Genomic DNA, 24750 nt, shown 5'->3' with positions numbered 1-24750 from the left:
CCAGCCTGGCCAACACAGTGAAACCCTGTCTCTACTAAAAATACGAAAACTAGTCGGGCGTGGTGGTGGACACCTGTAATGTCAGCTACTCGGGAGGCTGAGGCAGGACAATCACTTGAGAACTCGGGAGGCGGAGCTGGCAGTGAGCTGAGATAGCATCACTGCACTCCAGCCTGGGTGACAAGAGCAAGATTCTGTCTCAAAAAAACAAAAACACTCAATTCGCTAGAAAGATATGGAAATTACTTCAACATAATGAAGGCCATATATAGAAAGACCACAGCTAACGTTACTCAATGATGAAAAACTGGGTTTTCCCTCTAAGATCACAAATGGAACAAGAATGCACACATTCACCACCTCTATTCAACATACTATTAGACATCCTGCCAGAGTCAGCAATTGGGCAAGAAAAAGAAATGAAAGGTATTAAATGAGAAAAGTAACAAGTAAAATTACTTCTGTTAGCAAATGACATCTTTTATGTTGAAAATTCTAGCCTATCAAAAAGAAAAAAAACCGTTAGAATAAAGGAATTCAGTAAAGTTTCAGGATATAAAAACCAACATTAAGAAAAGAGTTGCATTTCTAAATACTAAAAATGAAGAATCCAAAAAGGAAATTAATTTTTTAAATCCATTTAAAATGAAATCAAAGAGTAAAAAATACTTCGGGAATATTTTCACCAAGCAAATGAAAGACACGTACATTGAAAATTAAACAACACAGGCCAGGCATGGTGGCTCACGCCTGTAACCCCAGCAGTTTGGGAGGCCAAGGTGGGCAGATCACAAGGTCAAGAGATTGAGACCATCCTGACCAACAACGGTGAAACCCTGTCTCTACTAAAAATACAAAATAAATTAGCTGGGCTTGGTGGCACGCGCCTGTAATCCCAGCTACTTGGGAGGCTGAGGCAGGAGTATCACTTGAATCTGGGAGGCAGAGGTGCAGTGAGCCAAGATCCCGCCACTCCACTCCAGCCTGGTGACAGAGTGAGACTCTGTCTCAAAAAAAAATTATACAACAATGCTGAAAGAAATTAAAGACAATACAAATAAATGGAAAGACAACCAAGTTTATGAATTGGAAGATTTAGTATTGTTAAGATGGCAATACTACCCAAAGCAATCTGCAAATTCAAAGCAATCCCTATCAAAATCCCAATGGCATTTTCTACAGAAATAGAAAAAAAAATCTTAAAATTAATACAGAATCTTGAAGGACCCTGAATAGCCGTAACAATCTGGACAAAAAACAAAGCTAGAGGCCTCACATTCTCCGATTTCTAAAGATATTGCAAAGCTATAGTAATCAAAACACTATGGTGCTGGCATAAAAACAGATATACAGACCAACTGAGCAGAAGAGAGAACACAGAAATAGGGAAAAGAGGTTCTTCAACAAACTGTATTGGGAAATCTGGAATCTAACATGCAAAAGAATTAAGTTGGAGCCTTATCTCACATCATATACAAAAATGAGCTCAAGCTGGATTACAGACCTAAACTTAAAACATCGAATTATAAAACTACTACAAGAAAATATGGAGAAAAAGCTTCATGACATTGGACTTGGCAACGATTTCTTGAATAGATCACCAAAAGCACAAGCAACCAAAGCAAAAATAGACAAACTGGGGATAAACTCAAAAATTTCTGCAAAGCAAACAGTAAATGGAGTAAAATGGCAACCTACAAAACAGGAGAAAATATTTCCATACCATATATCTGTTATTTGGTTAATATCCAGAATATATAAATAACTCCTACAATTCAACAACAAAAAATCTAGTTAAAAAGTGGACAAAGGACTTGAATAGTCATTTTTCCAAAGAATATATACAAATGGCCAATAAGCCCATGAAAAGATTCTCACCGTCACTGATCAGTAGGGAAATGTCAATTAAAACTGCAATGATACATCATCTGAAACCATTAGGATGGCCACCATCAAAAAAACAGAAAATAAGTACTGGTGAAGATATGGAGAAACTGGAACCCTTTCGCACCACTGGTGAAAATGTAAAATGGTGCCAGGCACTATGGAAAACAACATGAAGGTCCCTCAAAAAATTTGAAATAGAATTACCTCCAGTTCCACAAATAAAGAGCTTGGAAGTCACCACTCCATCCTAACAACAAGTAAAAAATGACAAACTTAAAAATAAACAAATCTGAGATAGGATAAGTGAGGTCACAGGGCAAATGACTGCCTCTAAGTGAGAGCAAAGGACAGGTGAACACATAGCATCACCATTTATCTGAGATGAAAAACACAAGCAGAAACCTCCACGGGGCAGGAAATCCTGAAGTGTAATGGACAAATTGATGAAGGCTCAGTGTGGACAACTCTGACAGCTAAAAACTCCAGAGTTACCCAATTATAGGGGGAGCCCTACAATTTTCTAAGTTTTACATCCAGGCAATTGACCAGCTTCTCATAGTAAATATAAGAGAAAAATCCTCAACCCTCAGCAGGGGAGGCAAGGAGAAATGATTTTCAAGTACACCAGACTATTCCGGTCTTAACAAGGTTTGTCCTCAGGAGAAACTAGTTAACCAGAGCCTAACCTGCTGGGGTTGTAGCAAAGCCAAAATGATGTGGGGGAAGAGAAATAACCCAACTTCAGGCCATTATAGCTATCTTGTTCTAACTAAGGGAATGAGGGAGGGGTGGGACTGAGAAACACTTGTGAAGTTCACAGCCCAGAGGCATAAAGCTCACTAAAAGACTGACCTAATCATAAGACTACAGAACTCTTCTCCTCTCCCTACACCTTATAACCACATTACTAAAGGCTCATTTACAACAGTTCCTTTTACCTAGTACATCATGTCCAAGCTATCAAGAAAAAAATTACAGGGCATAATAAAAGGTAAAACACAAGCACCAGGACCAGATACAGCAGGGATTTGGAATTATCAAACTTGGAATCTAAAACAACTATGATTAATATGCTAAGGGCCCTAACGAACTGAGTAAACAACATGTTAAAAAAGGAGAGATGAAAATCCTAAGAAAGAACCAAAAGGAAGTGCTAGAGATAAAACAAAAACAAAAACAAAAACAAAAAACAGAACACTGTAAGAGAAATGAAGAATTCCTTTGATGGGCTTATTAGTAGGCTGGGCATGGATGAAGAATCTCTGAGCTTGAAAATATGCCAAAAAACTACATCTGGGCATAAAACGTTGTAATTACAGAAATTCAAGGATAAGAAAAAAATCCGAAGTAAGCCAGAGGGAAAAAATCACCTTACCCGTAGAGGAAAAAAAAGAAAAAAAAGAAAAAAATACATGTGACTTCCTACAAGAAAAAGAGTGGAGTGAAATATTCATAGTGTTGAGAGAAAAAAACCCATAAACCTAGCACTCTACCTTGTGAGATTATTATTCAAAAGTTAAAAACAAACACTTTCTCAGACAAAAATTAAGGAAATTTGTTGTCAGTACACCTGCCTTGCAGTAAGTGTTGGGAAGTTCAGAAACTGAAATCTATATATATAGAGCATCAAAAGAAGGAAACACTGAAAGTAAAATAAAACCTTTTACTTTTCTTATACTTAATTGATCTAACAAATAAGAATTTGTTCAAAATAATGTCAACAATTGTGCTTATGCATACAGATGCACCTAAACTTACTTATTGGGTTGTGTCCCAATAATACCATTATAAATTGAAAATATCATGAAAACACAACTTATCCAAATTTGTGGGATACAGTGAAAGCAGCGCTTAGAAAGAAACATACAACACTGATGCATTTATTAGAAAAGAATTATCTAGGCCGGGCGCTGTGGCTCACGCCTGTAATCCCGGCACTCTGGGAGGCTGAGGCGGGTGGATCACAAGGTCAGGAGATCGAGACCACCCTGGCTAACACAGTGAAACCCCGTCTCTACTAAAAATACAAAAAAATTAGCCACACATGGTGGCAGGCGCCTGTAGTCCCAGCTACTCGGGAGGCTGAGGCAAGAGAATGGTGTGAATCTGGGAGGCGGAGCTTGCAGTGAGCCGAGATCGTGCCACTGCACTCCAGCCTGGGCGACAAAGCGAGACTCCATCTCAAAAAAAAAAAAAAGAAAAGAAAAGAATGATCTAAAAATCAATTATCTGAGCTACCACCTTATGAAACTAGAAAAAGCAAATTAAATCCAAATAGAAGTAATAAAAATTAGAGCAGAAATCAATGAAATTGAAAACAAGATATCAATAGAGAAAAATCAAAGAAATCAACTAGTTCGCTGAAAAGATCAATAAAATCAATAAGCCTCCAGCCAGGCTAAGAAAAAGAGACAAAGGACAAAATAATATCAGAATGAAAAGAGTGGACATCATTACAGATCTCACGGACATTAAAAGGATAATCAAGGGATATTATGAACAACTTTATGGCCACAAATTTGGTAACCTAGATGAAATGAATCAATTCCTTAAAAGACACAATCTATTGGTAACCCAGATGAAATGAATCAATTCCTTAAAAGACACAATCTATTAGAACTCTAAGAAGAAATAATCTTGATTAAAAAGCATATGTTAAAGAAATTAAATCCGTAATTAATAATGTTCTAAAAGAGAAAGCATCAGGCCCAGATGGATTCTCTGATGAATTATACTAAACATTTAAGGAAGAAACTACACCAGTTCTCTACAATCTCTTTCAGAAGATAGAAGCAAAGGAGATGCTCCTATCTCATTGTATGAAGTCAGCATTACTTTAATACCCAAACCAGACAAAGACATTATCAGAAAACTATAGACCAATATTTGTCATGAACAAAGATGCAAAAATCTTTGTATTAGCAAAGTATTAGCAAACTAAAAACTACAATGTATAAAAAGAAGTATACACCAGCACAAAGCAGGATTTATCCCAGGTATGCAAGACTGGTTCAATATTGGAAAATCAATTAATGCAATTCACCATATCAATATATCAACAGACTAAAGAAGAAAAATCACATGACCATACCATACATAGATGGAGAGAAGTATATGACAAAATTTAACACCCACTCATCATAGAAACTAGTAAACTAGGAATAGAGGGAACACCTTCAACTTGATAAAGAACGTTTACAAAAAACATACAGCTAACATCATCCTTGATGATGAGAAACTAGAAACTTTCTTACTAAGATCAGGAACAAGACTAGAATATCCCCACCTCACCACTCCATACTGGAAGTCATAGCTAAGACAAGAAAAGGAAATAAAGGGTATACTAACTGGGAACAAAAAATTACAACTGCCTTTGTTTGCAGATGAAATGACTGTATGTGCAGAACAGATACAGGAATTTGAAAAAAAGAAAAAGAAAAACAACAAAAACCTCCTAGAACTAATAAGTGATTATAGCAAAGCTGCAGGATACAAGGCTCATATAAAAAAGTTAATAGCTTTCCTGTAAACCAGCAACGCATTAAGTTGAATTTGAAATTAAAAACACAATACCATTTTACATTAGTATGTCCCAAAATGAAATATTTAAGTACAGATCTAACAAAATTAGTACAAGATCTATGAGGAAAAATTTTTTAGAACTCTGATGAAAGAAATCAAATAACTAAATAATGAAGAGCTATTCCATGACCCGTGAGAGACAACTCAATATTGACAGAAAAAGTCAGATGGACACTACTGACTTCAAGATTTACTGTAAAGCTACAGTAGTCAAGATGGTGTGGTACTGACAAAAGAACTGACAAAACAGATCAATGAAACAGAATAGAGAGCCCAGAAATGGACCCACATAGTCAAAGGAGCAATGGCAGTATTTGACAAAGAGGCAAAGGCAATACAATGAAGAAAATAGTCTTTTTCAATAAACAGTGGTAATAACTGAACATCCACATGCAAAAAAAAAAAAAAAGAGTCTAGACACAGGTCTTACACCCTTCACAAAAACAAATTCAAAATAAACCAGAGAATTAAATGTAAAACTCAAAACTATAAAACTCCTAGAGGATAACATAGGAAAAAATCTAGATCTTGGGTTTGGTGATGACTTTTTAGATACGGCACCAAAGGTACCAACCATGAAGAAAAGAATTGATAAGCCAGACTTCATTAAAATTGTCTACTTGTTTCTTAAAAATTGTTGTCTTTTGCAAAAGACAATGTCAAGAGTATGAAAAGACAAGCCACAGACAGGGAGGAAATATTTGTATAAGACACATCTGATAAAGAACTATTAACTAAAATGTGTAAGGAGGCTGGGCATGGTGGCTCACATCCCAGCACTTTGGGAGGCCAAGGTGGGTGGATCACCTGAGGTCAGGAGGTCGAGACCAGCCTGGCTAACATAGTGAAACCCCGTGTCTACTAAAAATACAAAAATTAGCCAGGTGTGGTGGCGCATGCGTATAATCCCAGCTACTCGGGAGGCTGACGCAGGAGAATCACTTGAACCCAGGTGGCAGAGGTTGCAGGGAGCTGAGACTGCGCCACTGCACTGCAACCTGGGTGACAGGGCGAGGCTCTGTCTCGATAGACAGACAGACAGACAGACAGAGACAGTGTAAGGAACTCTTAAAATTCCACAAGAAAACAACCCAATTAAAAAATGAGCCAACAACCTTAACAGACACCTCACCAAAGATATATAGATGGCAATTCAGCATATGAAAAGATGTCCCACACATCATACAGCATCAGAGAACCACAAATTAAAATTATAAGATACCTCTACACACCTATCAGAATGGCCAAAATTCAGAACACTGATAACACCAAATACTGGTGAAGATGTAGAGCAACAGAAATACTCACTCATTGCTGGTGAAAAATGTAAAAGGATAGCGTCATATTAGAAGACAGTTTGGATGTTTCCTGCAAAACTAAACACTTTTACCATAAGATCCAGCAATTGCACTCCCTGGTATTTACACAAAGTCGCTGAAAACCTAAGTCCACACAAAAACCTGCACAACGATATCTACAGCAGTTTTATTCATAATTAGCAAAATGTGGAAGCAATCACAATGTCCTTCATTAGGTGAATATTCATTCACAAACTGTGATATGTCCATAAAATGGAAAAAGAGAGGTACTAACAACCTATGAAAAGACATGGAAGAAACTTTACTGCATATCAGTAAGTAAAAATAGTCAAGCTGAAAAGGCTATATACTGCATGATTACAAGTATATAATATGCTGGAAAAGGCAAAGCCACAGACACAGTAAAAGGATCGGTGATTGCCAAGGAGTGGGAGGGAAGGAAAGATAAATAGGCAGAACACAAGAGGATTTTGGGGCAGTGAAAACATTCTGTATGATACTATAATGGTAGATACATGTCATTGTACTTTGTTCAAAGCCACAGAACGTAAAGCACTAAGAATGATCCCTAATATAAACTACGGACTTTGGGTAATTATGATATATCAATATAGGTTCATCAGAAAGACATGTACCACTCTGGTGGGAGATGCACACTGGCTATGAGAGAATCTATACATGTGTGTGGAAGGAGGTACAGGGGAAATCTCTGTACCTTCCTCTCAATTCTGTGAACCCAGAACTCCTGTAAAAAAAAAAAAAAAATCTAAAAAAAAAATAGAATACATACGATCCAGCAATCCTACACCTGGGTATACTTCCAAATGTATTAAAAACAGGTTATCAAAAAAATATTTGTACATCCATGTTTATTTCGACATTACAATATTCAAGAAGTGGAAGGAACCTAAACATCCATCAACAAATGGTTAAAGAAAATGTGGTATACATATATAGCAAAATGTTATTCAGCCTAAAAGAAAAGAAAGAAATTCTGTAATATGCTACAACACAAATGAACCTTGAGGACATTATGCTATGTGAAATAGGCCAGTTAACAAAAGACAAATACTTAATGATTCCACTGACATGAAGTAGCCAAAACAGTCAAATTTTAGAGGCAAAAAGTAGAATGGCATTTGCCAAGGAATAGGAAGAAGGGGGAAAAGAAGAGTTGTTTAATGAATGTAGAGTTTCTGTTTTACAAGATGAAAAAGTTCTAGAGATCTGCTGCACAACAATGTGCAGGTTACCACAATTGTACTATACACTTCAAATCACTAATATCATAAAATTTGTTGTTTCTGACAATTTTTAAAACTCTACCCCATTGTTTTCTTTACCTCTTATATAAACTGATAAAAACCTGTTTTATCCTAATCAATTATTATATGACTACTGCTTCCCAGAGAAAAAAGTACATGTGAAATACTACTACTTATCCATCTCGTGGGTCTGAGCAGTACATGTCAGGAACAAGAGGGAATTGTAGCTGGAAGACAGTAGAAGAGCCATAGGACAAGTCTCTAAGAGAAGGAAGAAAAGGCGCAATGAAAGAAAACAAGTTTAAGATAGTAGAGAAGCATTCAAAGACTGCAACCTGAGATAAGGTGTTTTCACTAAAGCTTTTGGGGCAAAACAGTTTTGAGTCGGCATGCCTGTAGACATGGGAAGCAGCAGTGATGCAGAGATGAATGTTACTGTAGATAACACAGATGGGAATTTGAGTTGCTAGGGACTTAGGGGTTAATCATATAAATAAAGATGGCAGCAGATTTGGGAAAGAGTGAAGAAGGATAAGTTCAGGTATCAGTCTTCAAAAACCGAGAAGAAACTGATAGCTCACCAAAGGCAGACAGAGGAAGACAAAACCAGAAGGCATAAGCTTCAAAGGAGCAGGGATTTTTATGCTGAGAGAGTAACAGGAATAGTTCAAAGCAGCAGTGGAGAACACAAATAACATTCTGTGTGGGAAAAGAACACGTCCAGAGCTTACTGTACCTATAACCTAGCTTCTGTAACTGGAAATGAAGAATCTGCTCTAGACAGGTCATCGCTTTTCACTACTTATTTTACTTGGCCTTCCTAAGAAATATAGACCTTTTGGAAATTATTGACTTTTGGGTCTAGGACACTATTTCTTGGTTTCTTCCCTTCTCTCTGGCTGTTTTTCAGAGACTTCCCTTCCAAATCTAGAGACATTTGTATTCTCCAGGGATCAGCTATTAGATACTTTCCCTTTTAAATTTCCCTTTGGACAGTTTCATCTTTCAAGGATTGAGCAATAACTAAATGACTTCCAAATGTCTACTTCAGTATAAATTCTGCTTGTCAGGCTACATAAAATGGGCTCTTCAAGGAATTACGATGTTTAAAGAGAGAAAGCTACATGATTTCAATATCACAGAGATGGCTAGAGGAATAGCAATAAAAAGAGAGGCAACTTAGGAGAGGTGAATCACAAAAGATGACTAGGAGCTGATGACACTATGGGTGGGAAGAATGTTTCAGATGGAGGAAAATGAGTACAAGCACAGGGGCCTGAAAACGTGATATTATAAGTCAATTCCAAGCACTTCAAGAGCCTGAAGTTCAAGAAAAGTTTCAAAAATATGAAAATGGAGAGGCAGGGAGAAACCAGATCATGGAAGACCTCAATAGCCATGATAAGTAATTCTTTTTTTCAGCCAAAAGAGGAGTAATCTAATAAAAGCTAAAGATCTTCTCCTCATAAAAATACATGCACACTTCAGGAGTGCAAATGCACTCTTCCGGAAGATTCGTAACCCACTACATTCATAAACCATTAGATAAGAACTGAAACACGAGGAGTCACTGAAGGGTTTTAAGCAGGTAAGTGACTGACAAAATTTGCCTTTTCAATAACTGAAACCAAAGTGGGCAAAACTGGAGGCAAGCAATCCAGTTAGGTAATGACTACTGTAATAGTCCAGACAAAGAATGTAGCAGTAGGAAGAAAAAAAAAAGATGAAATTGACCCAGGAAATATTTAAAATAAGTAGTTTGTAAGAGGTAAATAAGCTGGAAGAGCTAGAGATAATGGGTAGGGTTTCTGGTATGGGCAACAAGATATGCTACAAGCTGAGATGTTAATAAAAACAAGCGTTCATCAGCATTTAGTAAGTCATTTACTCATATTATGTCACTGAATACTCAATATGTTAAGAGGCAGACAGTAGTTAAAAAACAAAGAACTCGGTGAATCAAAAAGTTCCGCTAATTTGGGGAAATAGAATCCCTTTTATTTTCGTTAATCTCTTTTGGGTTTGATCCTCATTTATAGCTGACAAGAAGTTCTAGGTACTAAAGGTAAACTATTCTCATTAATGTTTCCAAAAATCTCTTGGAATAATTAAGATATAAAGAAATTCAAAATTCACATGATTATAAAAATCCTTCCTTAGATAATCTCATAATATAGCCACGTTTTGCTCATTCTACTTTGAGAAGATTCAGCCAGAAGCAGTTCATCCATTCAACTATCCCTACTGTGAACTAGAAGTATGTTTCCTTACATTTGAAACAGAAGATATAGGTTTATATGATGCTTCAGGTGGTAGAAAAGCAAGGCAGACTATGACTCGTGTCACTTCCTTCCACACCTGATGCCTTTCATGGGCTCCTGTGTCTGTCAGAAGAAAGCAAAGGGCCTTAGCGTGGTCCTGGCTTTCTACATCCAAATGCATTTTTTCACACCTTCTCCCATCAGCTAACTCTACATTATGGCAATATAGAACTTCTTACTACTCAGTGGACTTGTTCTGCTGTCTTCTCTGATTCCAGGTATCATTCTTCCTGCCTAGAACACTATGATTCTTAGTTATTCCCAAGCATCCTCAAGGTTTCAGCTTATATATCACTTTTAAGATAATTAGGTATTCTTCCTCTGTAGTCTCATAGCAACCAGTACCTATTCTCACTACTATATGTTATTATAACTGCCTATTAATTAAATGGGAAGCTGAGGCATATGACCTAATAACTGATTTACTGTTGTATCCTCAGAACCTAGCAAATTACAGAGTCTCAATAGAGATTTTTCAATTTCTCTTTTGATACTGTCTAGATAACAGTGTCAATTAAACCTACCTTTCTCTAATTATTTGACCTTGAAGGGAAATAGATGTCAGAATACCTCCTGGTTTCGAGTATACTGGAAGCATACAAAAGGACCTTCTCAATCTGGAGACCAAGAATATGATATGAGAACCTATAGGAGAAGCACTTATTTGATTAAAGAGATTTCTTTTACTTCAGAAAATATTTCAATATGTTACTTGACCCATAAATGCTTATAGATGTGTAAGTACACCCAAGTTAGAAGTCATATAGGAAATAAAAGCATCCAAGCTATATTTCTATGGTCTACTCTGATTAAAAGGCTGAGCTCTCCTATTAAATTCAAGATAATGCATGTGGATTATGGAGCACAGTGACTTGCTACATTGTAAATGCTCAAAAAGATGATAGGTGTCATTACCCACATTCTATGGGCTGTGTACATACTTATCAGTGTATATACATACATAAACTGATCCTAAAAAATTCTTCCTACATTTCTGCAAGATAATTAAAAAGGCAGAGACAAACATTTTGCATAAGTTTACTAGCTTCATTCTTTCATATAGGAAGTAGTTACTGACTACCTACTGTATGCCAGGCACTGTCATTAGGCTTCCATTCTAGTGGTAAAGAAGCAAAACAACAAAGAAATCAACATGCAAGAAGTCAAATGACATTAAATCCCACAAAGAAAAATGCAGCAAGGTAAGGGGAATGCAGAAGAACATGATCATTCTTTGATGCAGCCGGTCAGGAAAAGCATCATTTGAGCAGAGAGCTCTCTCTGAATCAAGTGAGGAAGGAAGCCACATGGATTATCACAGAGAAGGGTCACAGGGTCACAGACAATAGTTACAAGCCTTAAGATGACAAAGATACAGCCATTTTAGACAGAGATGAGCAAGTGAGGTAGGGAGATCACAGAAGTTAAAGGAAGCCAGTTCATACAGGGCCATGTAAATCTCCAGATTTTATTTTTAAGATGGGAAGCCTCTGAAAAGTTCTGAGCATAATAAATAACATGGTTTAACTCAGGTTTTAAAAAGATCATTCTGGCTGCTACTAGAGAATACACTGTAAAGCACAAGACTCCTGGGAAACAATTTCTTTCTTTTGCCAAAAGATAATGCCTTTAAACAGGGTAAACAGAAGTATAATGGTTAAAAAAAAAAAAAAAAAAGAATTATGGGTATTTTGAAGGTGTAGCCAACAAGATTTACCAATAATTTGAGGATGTGACATAGAGAAATTAAAAGATGCTTCCAAGGCTTTTGGCTGCACAGGAGGGAAAAAGAGCTGTTACTGACTGAGACGGCAAAATACTATGAGAGACGTAGTTTGGGATGATGAAAATCAGGAGCTCCACTTAGGACACGTTAAGTTTGAGAATCAGACTTAACTGTTGGATAAATCAGTCTACAGTTCAGAGGGCAAGAACTGACGATGGAAATAGGAGAGTTGTCAAAGTGTAGATTAAAAGCTCTAACCTAGAGAGAAAGAATAAAAATGTCCCCAGGACAGAGTCCTGGGGCATTTCTGACATTTACAGTAAACTGAGCATTTATTAAAACTAACTTGCTTTACTGAACCATAAATCACTTGCTATATTTACCCCTGCTCCATTTATAGTTATACATCTGGAAACATAGCCTTAGTGTTGGAGGTAAAGAGTAAATACCAAACATAAAAAATCTGATCTGGTCGGGTGCGGTGGCTTACGCCTGTAATCCCAGCGCTCTGGAAGGCCGAGGCAGGCAGATCAGGAGGTCAGGAGTTCAAGACCAGCCTGGCCAATATGGTGAAACTCCATCTCTACTAAAAATACAAAATTAGCCAGGCATGGTGGCACATGCCTGTAATCTCAGCTACTCGGGAGGCTGAGGCAGGAGAATTGCTTCAACCTGGGAGGCAGGGGTTGCAGTGAGCCAAATTGCGCCACTGCACTCCAGCCTGGGCGACAGAGTGAGACTCCATCTCAAAAAAAAAAAAATCTGAAGTTACTGAGAAACTGATTTGAAATCATTAAGAAAATTAAGGTATCTAAATTAATACATACAAAGAGATTCTACAACACGGTATTTATAAATTTAAACAAAATCCATGGCCAGGCATGGTGGCTCTTGTCTGTAGTCCCAGCACTTTGTGAGGCCAAGGCAGAAGGATTACTTTGGGGCCAAGAGTTCAAGACCAGCCTGGGCAACATAGTGAGACCCTGTCTCTACTAAAAAAAAAAAAAAAAAAAAAAAAAAGCAACAACAACAAAAAAACACTGTTTTAGCCTGGCATGGCGGCACATGCCTGTAGTCCCAGCTACTCAGGAGGCTGAGGCATGAGGATCACTTGAGCCCAGGAATTCAAAGTTGTAGTGAGCTCTGATCACACCACTGCACTCCAGCTGTGTCACTTATGACAGAGCAAGACAATGTCTAAAACAACAAGCAAACAAAACAAAAAACTAAAGTAAATCCAGGTAAAATAAACATACAAATAAATGAAAAGATCTGGGTTACTGCATTAGTTCTGTTTCTAGGCTTAACTACAAAATGGTGTCCAGTTGTTAAAAACATTTGCTTAGGAGTATTAATAATTTTTTTTTTACTATGCTCTTCTACATCCTAGGAAATTGGCAACACTAAGAATTCCTAAAAACAAACAGGAGTGTTAACAGTATATAAATTATTATTTAAGATGCATTCAAGGCGTTACCTAGTTAAAATATCAAATGCATGTCAAAGTACAAACAAAAAAATCATGCTTCAACAAATGTGGGATGTTGCCATTAATGGACAGTTAGTTCTGAGGTAAAACCAAGAATCCTTCATTACCTATTTTGTAAATCAGGACAAATACTATTAAGGTATTAGGTTGGTACAAAAGTAACTGAACAAACCTGGACCTACTCACCTCACTGAAAGCGCTGCCTGGCTACAGTTTCTAGATACAGGAATGTGAGAAATGGTAGCAGCCTTGAAGGTTTAGAGCTATATTCCCATACCAATTATGGCTAGAAACTTAAACAGCTCTATTGAGACATTATGGGAAGTCTAATTTCCTGTTACTCTACTTTAACACAGCCAAGTAAAACAGCAAGAAAGCTTGCTTAATTCAACAAGGACTGAATGCCAGAGTGTCACCTGGAAACTTGTGACAAATAATCACGCCTCACACATTCATCCTTGGTTTTTACTACCAAATGCAAGCTTCATCTATCCTCTTCCATTCTAAACTTGACTCATCCTCCTAACCTCTTCCAGAAAGATCTCTAGAAATCCAGAGGCTTTCTGAAGAACTACTTTACATAATGGCCCCTCAACTTCTTAGCTTTCATGAAAGCCTGGCTCTTCCCCAGAAGCACTGCCTATCATGCAACCCTTTTATGTGACTCCTAAAACCCCTAAGTTCACCATTATTCTTCTAATTCCCTGTATTAGAAATAAACGACAAAATTCCCTGTATTAAAAACAACAAAAAAACAGCTTGTAATTTGAAACTCATGTCATCTAACCGAATGCCTTCTCTTTCCCTCTCTGTTCTGGTCAATTAAACCCACATATTTAAGCCTCCACTTTGCCTCCAGTTACATCATCAGCAAAGTGACTTCAATGTCCCTGTACATGGTTATATCCCAATACTCTAGGCCCCCCAAATATTTGCCTTTCTCAATTTGAGACATCTTCACCTCCTCATTTCAGCAAATCACTCCCTTGTCTTTGTTAGACATATTAAAACCTCTGACAATGATAATCTCAGCTATCTTTTTAAGAGTTTCACTCATACTCATATCTCCTTTCACCTGTCAAGACACCAGGTTTGGTGACAAATAAAAATGATACATATTTGGGAGGCTGAGGCAGGCGAATCATTTGAACCCAGGAGGCAGAGGATGCAGTGGCCAAGATCGTGCTACTACACTCCAGCCTGGGTGACAAAGCAAGACTCAGTCTCAAAAAAAAAAAAAAAAAAAAAAAGAAAAGAAAAAACAAAAAAAAAAGGATACATATTTATCGTATTCACATGACGTTCCAAAATATGTATACATTGTGGAATGGCTAGATCAAGCTGATTAATACATGCAATACCTCACATACTTATATTTTATGGCAGAACATTTAAAATCTACTCTTAGTGATTTCCAAAAATACATTGTTATTAACTAGTTTCCATGTTGTACAACAGATACCTTCAACAAATTCCTCTTAATTGAAATTTTATGTTCTCTGACCAACATCTCTGCAACCCAGTCCACCCACCCCCAGCCCCTGGTAACCACCATTTTACAACTCTGAGTTAAGATTCCACATTTAAGAGAGATGTAGTATTCTGTGGCTGGCTTACTTTCAACAATGCCCTCCAGGTTCATCCCTGCTGTCACAAATGACAGCATTTCCTCCTTTTTACGGCTGAAGTATATTCCACTGTGTATACATACCACATTTTCTTTATCCATGAACACTTAGGCTGATGCTGTATCATCGGTATTGCAAATAATATCGAAAGGAACATGGGAGTACAGATCTCTTCAGCACACTGATTTCATTCTTTTATATATATATAAAAATACATATATATGCAAGTGTGACTGCTGAATCATATGGTAGTTCTATTTTTTAATTTCTGAGCAAACTTCATGCTATTTTCCATAAATGCTGTACTAATTTACATTCCTACCATGTGCAAGATATCTCGTCTGCAAATCCTCATCATACTTTAACAGCCATTCTAATGGCTATTTGTATGTCTTATTTTGAGAAATGTCTATTCAAGTCCTTTGCCCATTTCTTAACTGAGGTGCTTTCTTACTATTGAGATGTCTGAGTTCCTTACATATTTTGCATATTAACCCCTTACCAGATATATGGTTTGGAAATACTATCTTCCATTCTGTGAGTTTTTTCATTCTGTAGATTTTTTCTTTTTGCCATGCAGAAGCTTTTTAGTTTGATGTGATCTCATTTATCAATTTTTATTTTTGTTGCCTGTGCTTTGGGGTCATATCCAAAAAAAATCACTGTCCAAACCAATGTCACATACATTTCTCCTATACTTTATTCTGGTAGTTCTACAGTTTCAGGTCTTATGTTTAACACCTTAATCCATTTTAACTTGAATTTGGTATATGATGTGAGATACGGGTCTGATTTCATTCTCCTGCATGTAGATATTCCACTTTCCCAACACCACCTATTGAACAGACTTCCCTTTCCCCGCTGTGTTCTTTGCACCCTGTCCAAAATCAACTGACAGTACATGAATTTATTTCTGTGCTCTCCATTCTGTTCTGTGGGTCAATGTGTCTGGTTTTTTGTTTCTTTTGTTTTGTTTTGTTTTTAAAAGAAAGGGTCTCACTCTGTCATCCAGGCTGGAGTGCAGTGATGCAATCACAGTTCACTGCAACCTTAAGCTCCTGAGCTCAAGCAATCCTCCTCCTTCAGTCTCTCGGGTAGCTAGGACTACAGATACACAGCACCGCGCCTGGCTTTAAAATTTTTTTTTTTTTTTTTTAATTTTAGAGACAGGGTCTCACTATGCTGCCCAGGCTGCTCTTGAACTCCTGGTTTCAAGTAATCCTTCTGCCTCAGTCTCCCAGAGTGTGGGAATACACGTGTGAGCAACTGTGCCCGGCCTGCATGTCTACTTCTATGTGACTATCATGCTATTATAATTACTGCAGCTTTGAACTATATTTTGAAATCAGATAGTGTGATGTCTCCAGCTTTGTTCTTTCCACTCATGACAGCTTTGGCTATTTAGGATCTTATGTGGTTCCATATAAATTTTAGCACTGTTTTCTAGTTCTGTGAAATTTAACACTGGAATTTTTATAAGGATTGCATTAAAACTGCAGATTGCTTTGGATAATAAAAACATTTTACAATATTAATTCTTCCAATCCATAAACACAAGATAACTTTCCATTTATTTGTATCATCTTCAATTTCTTTAATCAATGTTACATAGTTTTCAACTCTTTGGTTAAAGTTATTTCTAAGTACAATCATCCCTCGGTATCTGCAGGATATTGGTTCCAGGATCTCCTGTAGATACCAAAATCCATGGATGCTCAAGTCCATTATATAAAATGGTATAGTATTTGCATACAACCTACACACATCCTCTTGTATACTTTAAATCATTACTTAGTACCTAATACAACGTAAATGCTATGTAAATCGTTGCTATACTGTAGTTTCCTTATTGTATAAAACAGTATTTTTATTGTTGTATTTTTTTCTCAAATATTTTCATCCAAATGTTGGTTCAATTTGCAAATGCAGAACCACTGATACTGGGAGCCACTGCATGTTTTGTTTTTGGTACCTATTATAAATGGAATTGTCTTCTTGATTTTTCTTTTAGATAAATTTGTCATTAATGTACAGAAATTCTACTGATTTTTGTATCTTGATTTTGTATCTTACAACTTTACTGAATTTATCAGTTCTAACAGTTCTCTGGTGGAGTCTTTAGGGTTTTCTATATACAAGATCATGTCATCTTCAAACAGGGACAACGTCGTCTTCCTTTCCTACTGGGATGCCTTTTCTTTCTCTTGCCTAATTGCTCTTGCAAGGACTTCCAGTACTGTGCTGAATAGAAACGGCAAAAGTGGGCATTCTCGTTTTCTTCCTGATCTCAAAAGCTTTCAACTTTTCAACATTCAGTATAACGGTAGCAGTGTTTGTCAATATGGCCTTTATTTTATAGAGGTACATTCCTTCTATACTTAATTTGTGAGAGTTTTTAGCACAAGAGAATGCTGAATTCTGTCAAATGCTTTTTCTCAATTATCTCAATTATCTACTGAAATGATAATATGGTTTTGGCCTTTGTTCTCCTAATGTGGTGTATCACATTTTATGGATTCAGGTCTGTTGGATAATCCTTGTACCCTTGAGGTAAATCCCATATGATCACAGTAAATGATCCTTTTAATACATTGTTGAATTTAGTTATTATTTTCTTCAGAATTTCTGCATCTAAATTAAGAATACGGGTCTGTAATTTTCTTTTCCTGGAGAGTTCTTGTCTGGCTTTGGTATCTAGGTAATGCTCATCTCCCAAAATGAGTTTGAAATTATTCCCTCTTCTTAAATTTCTCATAAAATTCTGAGAACAATTTGTACTAGTTCTTTAAATGTCTGCTAGAATTCCGCAGTAAAGTCACCAAGTCTTGGGCTTCCTTTGGTGGGAGATATTTTTATGACTGATACAATCCTTGTCACTGGACTGTTCACATTTTTAATTTCATGATTAAGCGTGGGCAAGTTGCATGTGTCTAGGAATTTATCCATTTCTTCTATGGTAATCAATTTGTTGGCATATAATTGTTCAGTCTCTTATGATCCTTTTATTTCTTGTACTTCTCTGGTATCAGCTGCAATGGTTCCTTTTTCATTTCGGATTTAACTTGAGTCATCTCTTTTTTTCTTAGTCTAGCTAAAGACTTGTTGCTTTTATCATCAAAAAACACAACTCTTAATTTTTTTTATCTTGAGTCATCTCCCTTTTCCTTAGTCTAGCCAAATAACCTGTCTTCTGAGTTCAGATTCTTTTGTCTGCTTGCTCAATTCTGCTTTTAATGCTCTTTTGCATTTTTCATTCCATTTACTGCATTTTCAGCTTCAGAATTTGTTAAAAAATAATCTCAATCTCAAAATTTCTCATTTTGATTGTTGTTTTCCTGATTTTGTTGAATTGTTTATCTGCATTTTCTTGAAATTCATTGAGCTTCCTTAAACAATTACTTTGAATTCTTTGTCAGGCAGTTCATACAGGTCCATTTCTTTATGGTTGGTTCAGGTGCCTTATTGTGTTCCTTTGACTGGTGTCACGTTTCCCTGACTGTTCTTGATCCTTGTAGTCATGTGTTGGCACCTGCACATTTGAAGAAGCTGAGACTTGTTCCAGTCTTTGCAGAGTGACTTTATTGGGGAAAGCCCTTCACCAGTCGGCCTGTCTAGAGATTATGCAGCCTGAGTCCACAGGGGCTGGCCTGGAGTCTGGGTCAGCAGGGTAGGTCCTGGAGCCTTGGTACACAGGTGCTGCTGGCCTGGCATCCTGGTCTACTAGAGCAAGCCTGAACCTTGGGTCTGCAAGGACCAGTGTGAAGGCTGGGTAGGTGGGTGTTGGCCTAGAATTTGGATCACAAGGGGCTGGCCAAGTACTGGGTTTGGACCCTTGTTCTGCAGGGATGTGAGGCTACAGGGGCCGATCTAGAGGGCAGGGCTGCAGGGACCACCCTAGCACTAGACAGGCTTGGAGCCTAGGGCTGTGGGATCCAGCCTGGTGCTGGGGTGGGCCTGCAAGCTTGGTTTGTGGGTATTGGCCTGAAGTTTGGGGCCATGGGGGCCTGCCTAGCATTGAGTTTTACTGGGGCAAGCTCAATGTTAGGGTCTAAGTCTGGTGTACACTTCCCCTCCTTCCCCCAGGTGGACAGTATCTCTCTCCATGCTGGGCTCTCAGGGATTGAGGGAGGTGTGACGCAAGTAATGTAAAACTGTCCTTCTTACCCTTTTCAATGTGTCTTTTCTTATTTGTGTGCCACATTCAGGTAATCTCTGATCTGGTTTCTTAGCTCTTATATTTTTGTGTGTAGATAGTTGTTCAAATTGATGGTTCTACAATGAGATAAGTGCTGCAAAGTGCTAGTCTGCCATCTTGCTGTTATCTAGACCTCAGGCTTTTCTTAAAACAACTCAACACTTTGGTCTGGCATCCCAACCTTTCCAATCATGGCCATCATCAACAGCATATAAATTCAAATACTCCAACAATGTTAACATCTTATGCACATGCCACTAGTGATTCTGCTCCATCAGCTCTGCTAATATCCATTCCTAAAATACCATGCATAATCTTCTGGCTATTGGAGAAAAGTCTTTAAATTTCAAGTGTGATAAGGTCTTTAATCCTAACTAGTCACTCAGTGGAATGAGATTCTCCTAGTCTGATATGGTTTCTGATTTCAGGTAGCCAGCCAGTCAAGACTCTCAACTTCTGATCCACTTCTTCACCCATTCCCCTCAGTAGCCTTCTAGGTTTTCAGTCTTCTCAAAACCTCTAAACAAACCTTGTATTCCACAAAATATTATTAAAAAATGTTTCATAAAAAGTTTCATGGTCACTAACGTACAGTAACATACTACCTTATATCCACTACAATGACTACTATTAAAGTACACACACACACACACACTCACACAATATGTGATGGCAAGGATGTAGAGAAACTGGACCCCTTGTGCACTAGTGGTAGAAATGCAAATAGGTACAGTTGCTCTGGAAGAGTATGGCAGTTTCTCAAAATTTTAAAAATAAAATTACCATATGATCCAACAATCCACTTCTGGGAAAACAATTCAAAGCAGGGTCTCAAAAAGATACATGTACACTCCTGTTCACAGCAACATTATCTGTAATAGCTACAACATGGAAGCAACCTGAGTGCTCATCAACAGGTAAATGGATAAGCAAAATGTGGTATATACATACAATAAAACATTATTCAGCCTGAAAAAGGATGCAAATTTTGAAACATGCTAAAGATGGATGAAACTTGAGGACACCACGAAGTAAAATAAGCCAATCATAAAAGGGCAAAAACTGTATGATTGCACTTATAGGGGGTACTTAGAGCAGTCAAAATTAGACACAAAGTAGAATAATGGTTGTCAGAGGCTGTGAAGATAAGGAAATGAGGAATTATTGTTTAATGGGTACAGAGTTTCAGTTCTGCAAAACAGACAGTTCTGATGGTGACTGTGCAACAATATTAATATACTTAATACCACTGAGCCGAATACTTAAAAATGGTGAAATGGAAAATTTTACATTATGTGTATTTTACAACAATTTTTTAAAACTTAAAAGACAAGTCACATGGTTGGGTCACATAAATTTGAGAAATACATTTTATAGTCGTTTCTTGCAGATTCACAATATATACCAGCATTTAAATAAGGTTCCAATATTTTCAGTAAGAAAATCTTGATTTTTCCATCCTCACCCACAATTACAAGTAATATCACACATCCATCTTTGCTTCCTTGTTCTAATTTCATTAGATGGGCATCTTTCCTCTTATTCAAGGTCAATCACTATATCTGCATTTTTCTTTTTTTTATATTACCTGTATGAGAGATACACCTGTATTTTTCATTCCAACCCTTACTACCTCGAAAAACTTTGCTTTGATAATTACTACCTCTATTATCTGAAACATCTTTAGTCTTCACAATAAATCACTAAAGTCTTACTTACTTCATGTTCTAAATATTTGTCTTAAATCCAGAAAAATTTATTTTGAATTCCTATTATACCACTGTCATTGTCAAGGCTCTCACTGACTGAACTACGTTACCACCACATGTTTCTCTTCAATCCTTTCTCTATTGCAAGCTTATTAAAAATACACGTTTGACAAACTTACTATCTACCTACTGAGCAAATTCTTTGCTGACTCCCAAATACTTTCTATCACATTGTATCTTCTTCATTTTCCTACCTCTCAGCTAGTTTATGATCTAAAAGTCCTCAACTGCCTATTGTCCCCTACTCCCTATGCTGCTTCTAACTGGCTCATACTTCTGCCTAGGATAAGCCGCTCATGCTTCTAGCTGCCTGATTCCCAGTCACATTTCAAGCCTGAACTTAGCATTTCCTGGCCACTCTTACTTCCCTGCCATCTATATTAGACTCCTATTGCACACCCGAGTACTCCAGTACTCCTTCATGTTACTATTGTATTTTGGATACCATTCTACATCAGTGACTGAAATTATTTGCTTCTGCATCTTTCACTCTTGAGTATAATCTAAATTTCTGTAGGGTAACAACTAATTATTGCGCATCTCTGTATCTATAACATAGTACCTGATGCCTTAAATATGGTAGGCGCTGAGATTGTTAAACTCAACTCTTTCCTCAATCTCCCTATTTCCCTACAACTGCTACCAGGGAAGCAAAAAGACTAAGAATTCAGGCGTGTGCACTTATCTATCTAGTAGTAGAAATCTAGTAAACTGTTACCGAGGTTTAGAGTTATCTGATAGGAAAAAAAGTAGGTATGTTCCTGTCTCCCAATTTACTGCTAAATGATTCCTTTCTTTTAACCAGAAATTATTTCCAAATAACGTGACGTAATTTAAAGCAGTCTAGGGCAACTCAAAATAAGAACCACAGTCTCAACCAAGTTACACTTACATTCGGCTAGCTTCAATGTCGTCAGACTGAGGTTCTCCTGATCTGTAAAATGCAATTGAGAAACAGTTAGCAAAATATTCCATATTCCAAAAAAAAAAAAGGTAGACATATTACTTAGGAAGACAAATTTGTAAACAAGATTTAAGCACTAAATAAAACAGTTTTAAAATTAAAGATGTCAATATGAAAGAAAGTGGTCAGATCAGGTGGCCATACAACACATTTATTTTAAGGGTTGGACTATTAAAAAATTCAATGCATGTTTTTTAAAGGAAACTGTAAACGCTATACATAGATACCAACAGACAAGCCATTATAAGCCATAATTATTCACAAAGTCAAATACGTGTAATAAAACACAGAACTAAAAAACTTCCTATAGCCAAGTATTGGTTATCCACATTAACAAAGGTACTCACTGGTATTCACTCACAGTATCAAACTTTAGATTAGTGGCTCAGTAAACTACTCCCTAGGCAGATAGACTAAAGCTTAGGCCAGCCATGTAGTTTTGTAAATGAAGTTTTATTGGGATGCAGCCATACTCATTCATTTAGGTATCATCTATGGCTGCTTTCACACTAAAAGAACAGAGCTGAGGACTTGTGGCAGAAACCACATGGCCCACAAAGCCTAAAATATTTATTTTCTGGCCCTTTAAGAACAAATGTGCCAACCGCTACCGCTACTCCAGACAATTCAAACTAAAATCTAATACCTTGGTAAGCTTAAAGACACTTAAATCAGATACAACATTCTAATGATGATTATCTTGGTTCAACAATGAAATTGTTTCCCTAAAAATACACTTACTGTATGTATTACCTGTCAAAAGTGTATCACCTGAGGTGAAGTTTTACACTGGATAGCTGTGAATTAACTTCAGTTTTAAACAGTTGCCAGTTACTTTGTTATTTCTAAATATACTACTGCTCTCTTATGTAGGAATATTTAAAATTCTAAGTCACTAAAAAGCCTTTCATTTTCATTTCACGAGACATGAATCAGTATTTCCTTATCTATTCACTTTTAAAAACAGCATCAGCAACAATGAATGATATGAGTCAATATAATATTGATTTCTAACACTTAGAAATTCCCAAACTAGATAAAAAATGTTTTTTGAGGTCAAAAGCTAAATTTTCAAACTGGCATTACAAAGTCCTGATTTGTGAACTTCTCACTGACTTTAGGCTCCAACTTTAAGCAACTCTAACAAGAATCTTAAAATCAGAGTCACACACACACACACACACACACACAAACCTGTTTTCTAAATTTCTTAGCTAAAAAAAAAAAAAAAAAAACCCCTCACTTCTTTATCAGACTCTCAAAATTACCCTCACCGCAATTCATTCAGATTCCAAGGACAAGAATGGAAAAGAAAGAAAAAAAAAAAAAAAAAAAGACTCCAGCAGCTCAAATATTTATTTTAGATCTTCTTTGCAATGTATTTAAATTTTCAATTTTGCACAAAATTACATAAGAACTAAAAACTGGGGCATGCTGGAGGTGGCAGTGACTTGGCTGTGACACAAATGCAAAAATTTCACTCCACCCTCTCCCCCAGGGAGTAAGCAAATCACCTATGTGACACACCTGGTCTCCACCAGCCTTGCGGGTAAGTACCCCAAGATTGCTTCCAAACTTGTATCTCCCAGACAGAAGAGCTAAAAATTGATGATAACCCCATGTACCAGCTGACTCATTTTTGAAAGTGCGACCCTCCAGCATCAGATGTCATACTGTAAGGAGGCAGAGCTGGCTTGCAAAACAAAAAATAAACCTGCTGGCACTGAGGGAAGAGAGGCAGATTAGAAGTTTTCAAACATGTAGGCAGCAAAACTTTCAAAATTAACAGGGAAAGAGAAGAGAGGGAAAAAATGAGGACATGATGATAGGAAAATAAAAATATTACTGCAAAAAGGTAAGACACAAGAAGGAAAACAAATCTAAGTCTTAGAAGTACAATATGTAACTATTACAAAGTTTTGAGATCCTGAAATGGGATAGAGTTTAAATACATTATCAAATGATAACTACATCTATCTTCCCAATTTCTGTTCCCTAAGCAAAAGAATATGTGAACGTTGGCATCAAAATGTTTGTCACCAAACTGTAACATATTAATTACTACTTTTTACATATATTAAAGTAGGCTATTAAAAACCATTGATAAGACAAGCTAAGTAATTTAAACCAATCCAGTATAGAAGAAGAAGGATTGAAAGATTATTACCTTAAAATAAATCTGTCCTGGGTCTATTAAACATAGCAAAGTTGTTCTATTCAAATTGGAAACTGTTTTTTAATCAAGAGAAAAATGAATATATGCAGAACTAGCAGACATTTTTCTTGCAGTGATTTATAATAATTTATGTCTGAATAAATTTCTACTCATCCTAATAACAGTATATTTCTAGAATATTATAAATAAGTTACCAAAAAAAGTCCCGAGGTTAGAATTCAAACTCTCAAAACTATGACATATGCCAGGTGTGGTAGTTCATGTCTGTAATCTCAGCACTTTGGGAAGTCAAGACATAAGGATCACTTGAGCTCAGGAGTTCAAGGTCAGCCTGGGCAACATGATGAAACCTCGTCTCTTAGCTGGGTGTGGTGGTGGGTGCCTTTAGTCCCAGCAACTTGGGAGGCTGAAGTGGGAGGGTCACTTGAG

General features: G+C 36.9%; 1 protein-coding gene across 18 annotated transcripts in view; it reads right to left on the bottom strand.

Annotated features, from left to right (window-relative positions):
• UBE3A (ubiquitin protein ligase E3A) overlaps positions 1–24750 on the bottom strand; it is a 104614-nt gene that overhangs the window by 49303 nt on the left and 30561 nt on the right. For 13 of the 18 annotated variants that reach the window (XM_024232233.3, XM_063716083.1, XM_063716079.1 and 10 more), the window contains one exon: positions 22074–22115. The exons of 1 other annotated variant lie outside the window; for it this stretch is intronic. In XM_024232233.3, coding sequence (XP_024088001.1) covers positions 22074–22115 — 42 coding nt within the window. 18 annotated transcript variants of the gene reach the window in all.

The sequence above is a fragment of the Pongo abelii genome, chromosome 16, assembly GCF_028885655.2.
Source record: "Pongo abelii isolate AG06213 chromosome 16, NHGRI_mPonAbe1-v2.0_pri, whole genome shotgun sequence".
In the NCBI taxonomy this organism is placed as follows: domain Eukaryota; kingdom Metazoa; phylum Chordata; class Mammalia; order Primates; family Hominidae; genus Pongo; species Pongo abelii.
Note: the sequence above shows the minus strand (reverse complement) of the source record. Positions and strands in the feature narration are given on the sequence as shown.